At 53.1% G+C, this 13,027-nt stretch overlaps 1 protein-coding gene across 8 annotated transcripts in view; it reads right to left on the reverse strand.

Annotated features, from left to right (window-relative positions):
• ABCC3 (ATP binding cassette subfamily C member 3) overlaps positions 1 to 13,027 on the reverse strand; it is a 46,660-nt gene that overhangs the window by 4,448 nt on the left and 29,185 nt on the right. The window contains exons 19-30 of one of the 8 annotated variants that reach the window (XM_053910798.2): positions 12,109 to 12,276; positions 11,594 to 11,786; positions 10,428 to 10,545; positions 10,093 to 10,240; positions 9,785 to 9,992; positions 9,260 to 9,570; positions 7,753 to 7,952; positions 7,465 to 7,591; positions 6,373 to 6,474; positions 3,326 to 3,472; positions 2,991 to 3,149; positions 2,238 to 2,404 (exon numbers count right to left, since the gene is read on the reverse strand). In XM_053910798.2, the coding sequence (XP_053766773.1) occupies positions 2,238 to 2,404; positions 2,991 to 3,149; positions 3,326 to 3,472; positions 6,373 to 6,474; positions 7,465 to 7,591; positions 7,753 to 7,952; positions 9,260 to 9,570; positions 9,785 to 9,992; positions 10,093 to 10,240; positions 10,428 to 10,545; positions 11,594 to 11,786; positions 12,109 to 12,276 (2,048 nt within the window). Of the gene's footprint in view, positions 1 to 2,237; positions 2,405 to 2,990; positions 3,150 to 3,325; positions 3,473 to 5,387; positions 5,663 to 6,372; positions 6,488 to 7,464; positions 7,592 to 7,752; positions 7,953 to 9,259; positions 9,571 to 9,784; positions 9,993 to 10,092; positions 10,241 to 10,427; positions 10,546 to 11,593; positions 11,787 to 12,108; positions 12,277 to 13,027 lie in introns of those variants that run through there. The other 7 variants (XM_053910799.2, XR_008425102.2, XM_053910800.2 and 4 more) reach the window with 7 other exon arrangements.

Consider the following 13,027-nt stretch of genomic DNA (forward strand, 5'->3'; position numbering starts at 1 on the left):
AAATCTCCAGTCTGTCTCTGGCACTCGGCCTCCTCTTTTTCTGCTTCCGTCCCCCTCCTCACTCTTCAACTAGTTCCATGACCTTTCTCTGCTTCCCTCTGTCATTTACACCTTAGTGAAAACACACTTGAATGGCTCTTCCTGGATATTTGCACACACTATGCCATCTTGCTGAGCCTAATATCACACAATTCAAATAGTCATCTCCCGCCCCCCTGGGAAATATAGGCCAGGGCTGTGGGAACAAGAAGGGACAGGGCAGGGAAAGACCCCAGGGAGACTCCCTGCGTCCAGTCGCTAGGGAGGTAGAGGAGGGGCAGGATGCATACCTTCAACCTCTTACCTTGGAAGCCAGAGCTAGTGAACAAAGCAAGGCTGTGTTCCCAGCCACAGAGGCTGCAGCACCCCCACACCCAAGGACAAATACCTCAGCCCTTCCCAAAGGGGTGAGTCACCACAGCCGGAGTGAAGGCCAGGCTCTCTCCCTGGCCCATTCCCGCAACTAATGAAGGTTTTGGCAGCAGAATGAGCCGCCAGATAGAATTCAGGGCTGATTTATGGTGGGACTGGTGCAGGATACAGGTTATACTTAAAGAGGCTACAAGCTCAGTGAGGGAGGAGGGGAGCCCATTTCCGTCTCAGAGCCTGGTATGCATGGGATGGAGGGGAGCTCTGGGGGTGGTGCTGATGGCAAGCAGGAACAGGTGAATGGGCCCCACAACAGATCTGGGGGTGCAGGATCTGGATGCTTAGGCTTGTCTGCCAGCTACCCTCAACATAGCTGTGGAGGTAAAATCCCGTTAAAATGCACATTCAGTCTTACAAGGCTGCCCGGGGAGGAGGCAGGGGCACCCCACGGTGGCTATAGTGCAGCAGGAAAAGATCTGGGCAAAACATCCCATGTGTCTGAGTTCCTGCCCCTCCCCTTGCCAGCTGAGCAGCTTTGGGCAAATAATTCTATGCTCTGGAGCCTCATTTCTGGCCCACAGGACTGCCGTAAAGATTAAACGAGATAGTGGGGGCCAAAGCATTTCGAGCACTGCTAAGTCCAGAGCAAAATGTAAAGGTTTTGGTTTTTGTCTTTGAGGTCAGGAGAGAGTCCATGGGTATGGAGCAAGTAGAATAATATGAATAAATAAGAACAGCTAAATTTCTCAGGAGTATACATTGGCTAAGTCCCGTCTGTGAATCACGATGACCCTAAGACTGCTCTGTCCACATGGCGGTCACTGGCCACTGTGGCTCTGGAGCACTCGAGTGTGTCGTCTGAACTAGGGTGTTGTCAATGGAAAGATACACGTGGGATTTTAAACTTAGTAAGAAAAACTGTAAACTACCCTGATAACTTTTATGTCAATTACATGTTGAAAAGATAATATTTTCAATATGTTGGGTTAAATAAAATACACTATCAAAATTTATTTCACTTTGTTTCTTTTTCCTTTTTTTTTAATGTGGCTACTAGAAAATATTTTATTTACGCATAACATGGCTCACATTAAATTTTTACTGGGCAGCATGGTGCAAAGATGTATATGACTGTTATTATTCTCATTTTAAAGTGAACGAAAAGGAGGCACAGAGAGGTTAAGCAACTTGCCCAAAATCACACAGCCAACACTGGTGTGGGACTCTGAAGCCTTAAGACTCAGTAAGCAGAGACTTCTGGCTCTCCTTGAGGCACAGCCCAGAGGCTGGGCATATAAAATCTATGTCTGTAAGAAAGCAAAGAAGAGCCTAGAGAGTTCCCATTGCCCATTCCTAAACTACAGGCAAGACTGCATCCATCTTGGAAACTCTCTTTGACCTGCTGAAAGCACTGTAGGTTTCCTTTCACCTGCTCCGCGGGTCCAGCCCACAGCCCCACGAACCCCACGCCAGTGTGGCATTGAAAGCCCACAGGGTAAAGACTCTGAATAGGGCTTTGGAATCTCCCAGACCTGGTTCAAATTCCAGACATGCCTTCTCCCAGGTATGCGACTTTGGGCCTGCCTCAGTTTCCTCATTTTCCAAGCAGGACGATGGACCATCTCTGGAGCTTGTGGGAGGAGTCAGTGAGACGGTCACCACGCTTGGCACACAGGGTATGTTCAAGACAAACAAAACCCCTACATGCACCCAGGCTGAGGTGGGCGTGGGGAGGACGAGAGATGGCTGGTCTGGACTCAGGGTCATTTGGCACCAGCGTCCCTAGCTCGGCAGGGAATCGTTTCTGACCCGCCCACTCCCAGCGTTACCTGAGATTCTCCCCTCCCTCGGAGCACTCGAAGTCCAGGCCTGCTGGCTGGGAGCTCACAAACGTGTGCAGGTGGGACAGCGTCAAGGCATGCCATAGGTCTTCCTCGGAGTAATTGCCAAAGGGGTCTAGGTTCCTACGCAGGGTCCCCGAGAACAGGATGGGTTCCTGGGAATACAACAAGGCCTTAGAGGGAGGCAGCCTGGTCCCCATGAGGAGCCACAGGCCCCAGAGGCAGGGAAAAATAACGGGATTTGAGGTGGAAGCATTCCTACTCTGTCCCCAGCCTTCCAGGAGAGAGGCAATGGCCAAGGAGACACAATATGCCTGTGGGGAAATGATAAACCTCAGCTTCGCCAATCACAATGTCCTCCACTTAAAGCAGAGACCTGAGCACTAATCTGACTCCGAAATGTCCGGTCAGCAGAAAAAAAAAACCCCAGAGGAGCCAGAAAAAGCGAAATGTAATTCAGAGCTGAGAAACCAGGAGGCTGCGACAGAATGTCTCTGGAGTGGGGCGCTGCAGGGGCCCTGCAGTCCTGGCTCTGTCTGCTGGCCCAGGGGGTTGCAGGGCAGGGTCTGATAGGGCCAGGGCGCATCTGACCCCTCCAGACCCGTAACAGGTGGCCGATCTGTGGCTCTGCTCCTACGGCCTGGCTCTCTAGCCAGTCTTGGACCTCAAGCTGCAGAACAGGGGTCGGGTCTGCCCCCCAGGGTCACTGGTCAGTGTGGCCAGTCCATGTCAGGGTTATACCTGGGGAATGATGGTCAGCTGGGAGCGCAGGTCATGGAGTCCGATGTCTGCTATGTTGAGGCCGTCGATGCGGATTTCACCCTCTGAGGCCTCCAGGACGCGGAAGAGGCAGAGGGTCATGGACGATTTGCCAGCCCCGGTGCGGCCCACGATTCCCACCTGGAGTGGGTGGGGAAGGGCAGTCAGGGCAGGCATAGGGGTCAGTGGGGACATCTCCTGGACTCCCCTAGAGAGGCCAAGCAGACAACTGGGATAGAGCATCTGTTCTCCCAGAGGCCCACACTCCCCACGAGGGGTATAGCCACGTCCCTTGCACAAACCCAGCCCATGCGCACCTTCTCGCCACCACACACGTGCAGACTCAGGTCCTTCAGCACCAGATCCAGGCCTGGCCGGTAGCGCACGGAGTAATTCCTGAACTCCACCTCACCCTGGGTGGGCCAGCCTGCAGGAGGACGGCTGCCCTCTATCACCCAGGGGGCCTAGCATGGGGGGAAGGTGGATTGTGCATTAGGGTGGCACCTCTGCACCAGCCTGGCCCCCTCCCACTTTCACTCTCCCCATCTCCTAAGGTTCCCCCCATCCTCACCCACCACGGTTGCTGGGGAGAGAGTCACTGGTGCCTCTGTGGCCCACTCTGTGGTTCAGTGAATCTTTTACCCTCTGCCTTTATTCCCCACAGGCTGCTCCAAACCCTCCCACCCCATTCTCTCCTATTCTCTCCTTGTTTTCCACACTTCGGAGCTGCCCCTCCTTCCCGCCTCTAGCCCCACCTTCACCATTCATTATTATTGACTGTGTACTCTGTGACAGGTACTGGAGTCACAGTGGTGAACAAGACAAAGTCCTTGCTCCCCTGAGGATTAAATTCTGGTATAGGGGCATCCGATCAACAAATAAGAAAACCTGCATAATGTAAGAAGGTGATGAGTGCTGAGAAGTGCTTGGTGTTGCTGTTCTGTACAGAGTGGTCAGGGAAGTCTTCCTGGAGGGGGTGATGTTTAAATAAAGACAGGAAGGAAGTGAGGGAACAAGCCAAGTAAATATCTGGGGGTAGGGAATGTCAGGCAAAGGGAACGGCAAGTGCAAATGCCTCCAGGTGTGTTCTGGAGCACAGTGACAAAGGTGAGAGGGAAGGGACTCTCACCCAGGTATTGGGTAGCCCCATGATGTAAGGCTTTGAAGGCCATTTTAAGGACTAAGGTCTGTTCCTCTAAGATGCAGAGCCATTAGAGGGCCATGCACAGAGGAATGACATGATTTGATGTTTTTAAAGGACCCCTTGGGCTGCTACCAGGTGAAGGAAGAGGGGAGAGTGGAAACAGAATGACTAGTTAGAAGGGTGTTAAAATAAATCGGAAGGACCTGAACAGACACTTCTCCCAACAAGACATACAAATGGTCAACAGACATATGAAAAGATGCTCAGCTTCACCAGCTATTAGGGAAAGGCAACTCGAAACTACAGTGAGCTACCACCTCACACCTGTGAGTGGCTATTATCAACAACACACATAATGACAAGTGTTGGAGAGGTTGTGGAGAAAAAGGAACCCTCCGTCATTGCTGGTAGGAATGTAAACTGGTACAGCCACTATGGAAAACTGTATGGGGTTCCTCAAAAAATTAAGAATAGAGTTCCCATATGACCCAGCACTCTCTCTTCTGGGCATCTACCCCCAAAATTTGAAAACATTTATTTGCAAAGATACACGCACCCCCACGTTCACTGCGGCATCATTCACAGTGGCCAAGACACGGAAGCACCCAAAGTGTCCTCCTTTGATAGGTGACTGGTTTAAGCAGATGTGGCACATACCATATTTTGCCATGTATAATGCGTACTTTTGGTCCAAATTTTTAAGGGAAAAATAAGGATGCGCATTATACATGGGCATGATGATTACATAACATGGACATAATAATCCTGTGTATAATGTGCACGAAAACGTGGGTGTGCATTATACACAGCAAAATACGGTACATACAATGGAATACCACTCAGCCCCAGAGAGGATGAAACACTGCCATTTGTGAGAACATGGATGGGCCTTGAGTTAAGCGATAAGGAGGAGAGCACAAGTAGACCATTTTAAAAACAAGCGTGAAGATGAAGAGCAGAGAAATGGGGCAGTCGGATGGAAGAGAAGGGGAGGGTCTAGAATGGAAGATATGATAGCATATTTCTGCATGTGGATGGGAACTCTCCAACAGAGGGAGCAAGACAGGTGACGCAGGAGGCGGAGGGTGTCATGGGGAAGTGAAGTCCCTGAGTGGCCCTGGGAAGAAGTGGGCGGGGGGTGGCTTTGAGATGAGGAGGTCCATTTGTTATTAAAAGAAAAAGGAAGAATGTGAAAGGACCAATAGCAAGTCTGAAAGAAGGTTGAGGGAGTTCACCTCTTACAGCCTGTTTTCTCATTGACATGTCAGACAGGTGGATGGCTGGGCACAGGAAGGAGGAGGTGTGGGGGCCTGGGGAAAGGAGGTTCAGAACAAATCTTTCTGCAAGTGGAGCACATGGAGAAACAAAGCAGGAACACCAGCAGCGGTGCGTAGTTGCAGACTTGAAGCGAAACCAGCGATTTTCCTCCAGACGTTTGAGCTGCGGCATGCCGGCAGGCAGAAGGCAGACAGGCGGGCTCACCGGGGTAGGGTTTTGTAGGCGAGGACAGCTGAGAGACAGAGAAGGGCAAGGGACTGGTGGGCACTGGTATTGGTGGAGCACAGAATCCAGGCCAGATGAGATGATGGACAGGGGACGAAGGCAGGTGACAGGATTGGGAGGCCCAGTGAGGACAAAGTACTGTGATAGCGGAGGGCTTGGAATGCATTAGCTGGGAGGGATGGGACAGGTGGTCTAAAATGGGGGTGTTCGGTTGAGATCTCGGGGACAGTGCAGCTTCTGAGCACGAAGAGGTCTGGGGTGCAACCATGGGAGGGTGAATAGAGAACTCTCCCCATAGAGGACAACTCCCTTCCCCAGCAAAGGGCAGGCCGTCCTACCGCTGCTCCTTTGACCAGGCTGATGTCTTTGGCTGGATGCTTACCCCTCCCCCCCGCCCCCGATCATCGCAGCTGAATGATCCTCTTTGGGTGTCATCACCCGAGCTCTGGTCTTCTACCCCAGCACCCTGCAGTATGTCTTACCTCCACCACTCCATCAGAATCTGCTGAAGGGCAGGCCCTGTCTTGCCCAACTGGGAAACCTCTACACCTCCCACCATAGACCTCTGGTTGATGCTCAGTAAGGGCTGAATGGATGAATGAATAAACGAAGAGCTACCTGAGTAGATAGCTTTGGGGTACCGGGGCAGTGGGCTACTGAGCACCCTTCCCCAGCTACTGCAGACTCCCCCAACCCCAGGCCCATCCCAGTACCCACCTCAGTCTTCGTCTTGGAGTACTCCTTGACTCTCTCCACAGCCACAATGTTAGACTCCAACTCTGATAACATTCGTATCATCAGGTTCAGAGAAAATGTCACCTGGCCAAAGGGACTGGGTCATAAGGAGGGTGATCACTCCTCTCCCCCAGTGGCTCCTTGATTGTGCTCCTATTGCATCAATGACCCATGTGGGCCTGGGTGAGCCAACAGCAGTGCCACCTGGGGCTCTAGTCACAACCACACCTCAGGCAGGGACAATGCAGACTCAACCAAGGGTCCCCTAGGCTAGAGTTTCCCAAACATCAATATATATAAGACTTCCCAGAGAACCCCGCTTCTGATTCAGCAGGTCTATGGCGGAACCTGAAATTCTGCATTTCTGACAAGCTCCCAGATGACATTGACACAGCTGGTCCGTGGACCACACTTTGTGCAGCGAGGAGTCTCGATGGACATGCAGGACCCTGAGCCCCATCCTGGGCCTACTGTATCAGAATCCACATTGTAACCAAATCTCCGGGTGGGTCACGTGCACCTTGAAGTTTGAGAAGACTGATCTGTCTGGGCTGTCCTTTGTTTAGCAAAGCTTTCAAGACTTGAGCCTCCCGAGGTGCTGAAAATGTGATTTGCTTCACAAAATTCCAGTTGTGGTTACTGACCTGCCCACCCTCTAGCTCAGGCACTTTCTCTGCAGGCACCTGAAGTGAAGTGTATTCCAGCCCTACACTTCCCTGCCCCAGGAACTGTCGGCATGGACCTTCGAGATCTTGTGTACAGAAAGGACAAGTCCTGCTTGTGTGTTGGGGCCAAGTTCCAAGGTAACGTCTCCAACTCCCCAAAGGGGAGAATCTCCTCCCGGTTCTTACAACGTTTTGCTCCTCCCTCCACAAGAGCTGCTTGCCCAGCATCACCACGCCCTGTTGGTGGGAGTGTCTCTCCAAGCCTGACCTTGAGCTCACGATGCTGGAGAGCAGAACCTGTGGCTGGTCCCCACACTGGGCAGAGCGAGGTGCTCAAGAGATGCTTGTGACACCTGTGTGGCCTCTGCCCCAGGGGTGGCCCTGCCCTGGGGTCCGGACCCCTGCATACCTGAAGGGCATAGGACACAGAAAGGCCCGCCATCCCTGGACTCAGGCTGCTTCTCCCAATCACGGCAAAGAGCGCAGCAAAGAGTACAACACAGTTCCCCACGAACTCCACTCCGACTCCCAGCCACCTACAGGGATCAGACAAGGAGGAACTGGGGCAGGTGCAGGAAGGGGGTAGTTTTGTGCTTAAGGGGAAGGAGGGGCTAGGACCGAGAACACCAGGGTCTCTCCTGCAGAGACCCTAATGGGAGCTCCTGGAGGAGCCTGGGGTGGGGAGGAAGCTTCTGACCTGTTGGAGAAGTAGTTGGGGTAGGCCTTCCTTAGGTTGTTGTCCACCTTAGCATCACTGATGGCCTCAAAGTCCTCGATGCGGCCATAGGCCCGAATGACACTGGAGCCAGTCACCGTCTCCGAAAAGTGGGAATAAATGGGCGAGCGGCTGACAGATTCCAGCCGCTTCAGTTGCCGTGAGGTAGCCACATAGAAGCGCTGATGGAGGATGGAGAAAAAGCTTGAGGTCAGGACCGTGGAACCCCAGCTCGGTCCTGCATACCCCCTGAACCCATCTGGGCTCCTCCCAGCCATCCCTACTCCCCCATAGGACCTTGCTTCCTGTCCCTGCCCAAAAGAATCTAAGACATAGGGGCCTGATGTGGCTCCTTGAACTCGTTCCACGCTCTCCCTCTACACGGCTCTGCTCAGGAGATGCTTGAAAGGCCAACTTTGTCCACAAATCCTTTCCTGATTCCCTTTCAGCTTTTGACCCCCTCACTCCCTGAGGGGCCCGGATTACAGTACAGACCTTGCTTGGCCTTCTAAGTCAGTGAATATGCCTAGCTCCACATAAGGGCTTTAGCAGTGTGCTCACACAGTCAAACATTTTTGTAAAATTTGCAAAAATAAGATAATTTTGTATTCTCTTTCTTAAAGAGCCTCTTCCTCCTCCCATGTCCCAATCTAGTTGTTCAAGCTTCAGCCCCACAAAAACATGGCTCTGCCTCCAGCTCCCCTCCTCTACCCTGTGGACCCCGAGATGGCCAGAGCGGTGCGCGATGTGTGTCTGAGAGCCCCCTGCCCCAGCACGGAGTGCAGCCCACGTCACAGTCTCTACACACAGTGGGTACCTTCATCCACTGATTGATTTATGGCAGGACAGGGGCCTGGCAACACAAACGCCTTTTATACTTAGCTATACTGAAAGTTATCCACTCATTTTTAAAATGAACATACACATATGTGTTTAGAAATGTATAAAGTGAAGGAAAAGATAATGTGTCTCAAACTGTTAACAATATTTTATTAAAAAAAATAGCCCGTAGCCCTGGCTGGTGTGGCTCAGTGGATTGAGTGAGGCTTGTAAACCAAATGGTCGCCGGTTCAATTCCCGGTCAGGGCACATGCCTGGGTTGCGGGCTAGGTCCCCTGTGAGGGGCACATGAGAGGCAACCACACATGGATGTTTCTCTCTCTTTCTCCCTCCCTTCCCCTTTCTAAAAATAAGTAAATAAAATCCTTTAAAAAAAAAAAAAAAAAATAGCCCGTAGGAAGGGATTCTGGGGCCAGCCACAATTCACAAGGATTTCATTTTGTCCTACCGACAACCCTAGGATTCTCCCTATTTTACAGGTGAGGAAAATGAGTTTCAAAGAGGGAAAGGAACGGACTACTGTCCCTAACCAAACCCAGCTGCGAAGTCTCTGGGTCTGGTTAGGATGCCTCCCAGCATCCCCCCCAATGGTCCCACCCACATGAGCACTGGCTCTCCTCACAGCCACGCCCACACGCTCCCTGAGCACCTGCACGAAGATGTAGAAGGCGGCCAGAGGCAGGATGACCACAGTGAAGAGCGGCGTGCTGACCACGATGATCACGAGGGTAGAGATGCAGATGCTGAAGGAACTCAGCAGCATGAGGATGGTGGGGCCCAGAACCTGGTCGATGACGTGGATGTCCTTGGAGAAGCGGTTGAGGACACGGCCTGAGGGCGTCGTATCGAAGAAGGACTGTGGCGAGCGCATCGTGTTGTGCAGCAGCGCCTGGTGAAGCAAGTGCGCGGCCCGCATGCAGCCTACTGCCATCATGATGGACGACAGCACCACCAGGACCCCTGTTGGAGGTGGCAGGGGGGGTTCGCTCATCTGCGCCAGGTGGCAGGCGTGCAGGAGTAGGTTCAGAGGCAGGGGGACCACTACTGTGGGCTAGGGAGGCTTTGGGGCAATGGCTGGGATGGTAGAGAGAAGGGCATGGTGTGGGGGACTCAGCAGCTCAGAGGTGAGAAAGGGGACCACTGGAGCCCCTTCCAGGTATTTTCACAGCCTCACCTTGCAGAATTCCCAAGGCAGCATAGACACCCAGCCTATGAGAGGTGTTGTTCTGTCCGCCATCCACAATAGCCTCGTTGGTCCAGGCACTGAGCCATATGCTGGCTCCGATGGCAGCTGCACTTTGACCCGCGTACAGCAGACAGATGACCAGTGTGATGGAGAGCCCCACAGCCTTGGCATAATCCCAGAACACGTTCATCTTCACCTGCATGGCCATGGTGGTCAGGGGCAGAGGACTTCACTGAGCCCCAGGACTGCTGGGGACCTGCCCACCCTATCCAGCCCACCTAGTGCACCTCACTCACCTTGCCCACCTCCACCTTCTCCTCCTCAATCAGTATCCCATTTGCCTTCAGCTCTGCTGCCTGCACCACCTTTTCTGCTGGACCAAGGCGCTTCAGGGACACAGGCCGACCTTGACCCTCCCCGTCCGAGGACATGTCACTCAGCTGTCTGTGGAGGCAGCTGGTCAGGCCTGGAGTGGATGCCTCTGGCACACTCACAAGACAGGGCCCCAGGGGTAGGATGCAGGATGCAGCGGAGGCCTGAGGTACGAGTGTCAGGGGGAATACCCCACCTGGCAGGGTGTGGGGAGCCCTGACACAGCCTCGCAGGAGGCTGAGAGCTCTCAGGAGCCTACCTCTGCAACTGCTTCCGGACCTCATTCATGACTGGTTCACTGTCCATCAGGTCCATGTGGATGCTGAGCGTGTCTTCAATCAGTGGCACCTCTTCATCCTCTGGACTGTCCAAAGCTGCTGCGGGGCGGGAGGAAGGAGCCAGAGGTCAGCTGGCTCCCTGTGAGCCCCCGTTCCTACCCCAGTGAAGGAGCCTGAGTGGACATGCATGAGATAAGTTAGATGACAAGGGCTGAGAGGGCAGCAAGGACAATAATGACAAAAAGAAGTGACCAACTTTGTGTTGGAAAAAGAAAAGGGCAGCAAGAAAGGCTTAGGTTAGAAAAGAAGGAAAACTTTCCATCAGGGGCAAGGGAGAAGGGGACTCAAATATAAGGGTTGGGAGCTTGGGCTCTGAAGCCAGACTGGCTGGGCTAAAACCCTACTTCCTCACAGCATGACTCGAGGCGGGCATGTAAAATGGGGATAATAATAGTATCTACTTCATCATGTCACTGTGAGAATTAAAGAAACGGACATGTGTCAAGTACTCAGCAAGGGACAGAGCACTGAGTAAATGCTCCAGATGTGTTGGCTGTGCATAGGGCAGGAGGTAAGAAAACCCGGGAGAAGGTTAGTGAGCCAGCCCAGAGTTTGGGGTTGGGGAGCGGGGACCGGATGACAAGGGGTGGGGGGTAGGGGTGTCTCCTAAGCCCGAGGATTTCAATATGTTCAATGAGGACAGGGATTTGTCTGTTTGTCCACTGTCCTCTCAGTGTTTAGAATAGTGTCTGGCCACAGTCATTGCTTGATAAATATTTGTGGATAAATAAATGACATTTCTAAGGGCTTATGTATGTACCAAAGAATTCATCTATGAAACAGCCTGGCTGCACAAGCTGGGCCTGGGCCCTATACCCTTTTGACAAATAGGAAGACTGAGGCTCTGAGAAATGAGCTGCTGATCCAAGGTCGTGCAGTTAGGGAAGAGGAGGAGGGACTTGACTACATCCCGTTCCCTTTCCCTTCTGGTGATATTTGACCATCACACAGAGGGTCCAGGACCCCCAGACCTCCCTGGTACAACACTGGGCTGGTCCATAGATACTCAGAGATGCCCTCCCCGGCCAAGACAGGGGAGAGGCTGGTAGGACACAGGAATATGAGGAATATGGAGATCCAGGGATACCGGTCCTGCTGTCCTCCTCCAGGTGTTCCTTGCCCTTCTCAGGTGCATAGCTCTGGAGGAAGTTGGCAAAGGAGCCGTTGCGCTTCAGGAGGGCTGAGTAGGTGCCCACCTCAGACACCTGTCCATCAGCTAGCACTATGATGAAGTCCATCTGGGGCAGGAAGCTGATGCTGTGCGTCACCAGCACCCGTGTCTGGGGAGAAGGCAGCAGGCTGTCACCCCCACCACCCTCAGCACCACCCCCACAACAGGCACAGGGCCATGGAGCGAGTGTGAGGTGCCTGTGTGCCAGGCAGCATGGACAGGTACATCAGGGACACGCCCCGTGCTCACCGCAGCTGGCTCAGCGCATTTGGGTTGGGACTTCCATGTGGGTTTCCCTAGCCACCCATCCTCTCCTTCTGCTTCTCAGATTCCCACACCTCCAGGTCTTACCCAAACCCCTTGGCCTCCCACCAGTTCTCTCCTAGGGCCCTAGGTCTCACTTTAGCCCCTTAGCCTCCTGGAGGCCTCACCTTTCTTGCCAGCACACCTTCTGGTCCGATGACTTGGTCAAAGATATGTTTGGCCACATGGGAGTCCACAGCTGACAGTGGGTCATCCAGCAAAAAAATGTCAGCATCACTGTAAACAGCTCGGGCCAGACTGACCCGCTGCCGCTGGCCCCCAGACAAGTTAATGCCCTGGATGGAGGAGAGAGGTGGGAAGTAGGTACTGGGTAGAAGGGAGTCAGGCAGGCACAAAGGGGACAAAGGCCCTGTCCACTGTTATTCAGCAAGATAGACCTCTGAATTCACATTTCATATGCCTGGTCCGGTCTCTGTGAAGCTGTAAAGCCATGGAGAAAGGGTGGTGGCTCTCAGAGTCCTCCTGGGACAAATGAGGACTTCCTGCTCCCTTTGCTCCATCACCCTGCCCAACTGGCTCCCCGGCTTGCCACCTTCATACTCTGGGAGGCTGGAAATCCCAAGGAGGTCCTTAACTGACCTTTGCATCTTCCATCACCTGCACAGTTTGCAGATGACCTTCATAGCAATTTCCCCTTTTGGTCCTCACGTCACTCCTCCCAGAGAGGTACCATTAGCCCCACTTTCTAGATCGTGAAATTAAAGCCCAAGATGTTGATGACTTTGTCCAAGGTCCTGAATTACTAAGGTCCGAAGTAAGGACAGAACCCCAGCATCAAACCCCAAATTCATCAACCCTGAGATTGTTCAGGTGCTAGAGGGGAGGTAAGATCTCTCCTTAAACCCATGATGGGGAAACTGATGCAGATAGCAGCAGGGCTGGCCCAGAGGGCAGACCCCAGAGGTATAGCCTCCCTTCCTCCCACCAGCTCTCTTCATTCCTCTGGAACAGAGCCCCACTCTTTGGGGTGCCCTGGGAAACTGACTCCTGGGGAGGGCAAATGTGGGATGCAGTGGGAGCTGCTGG

Source organism: Desmodus rotundus, chromosome 9 (genome assembly GCF_022682495.2).
Source record: "Desmodus rotundus isolate HL8 chromosome 9, HLdesRot8A.1, whole genome shotgun sequence".
Lineage (NCBI taxonomy): Eukaryota > Metazoa > Chordata > Mammalia > Chiroptera > Phyllostomidae > Desmodus > Desmodus rotundus.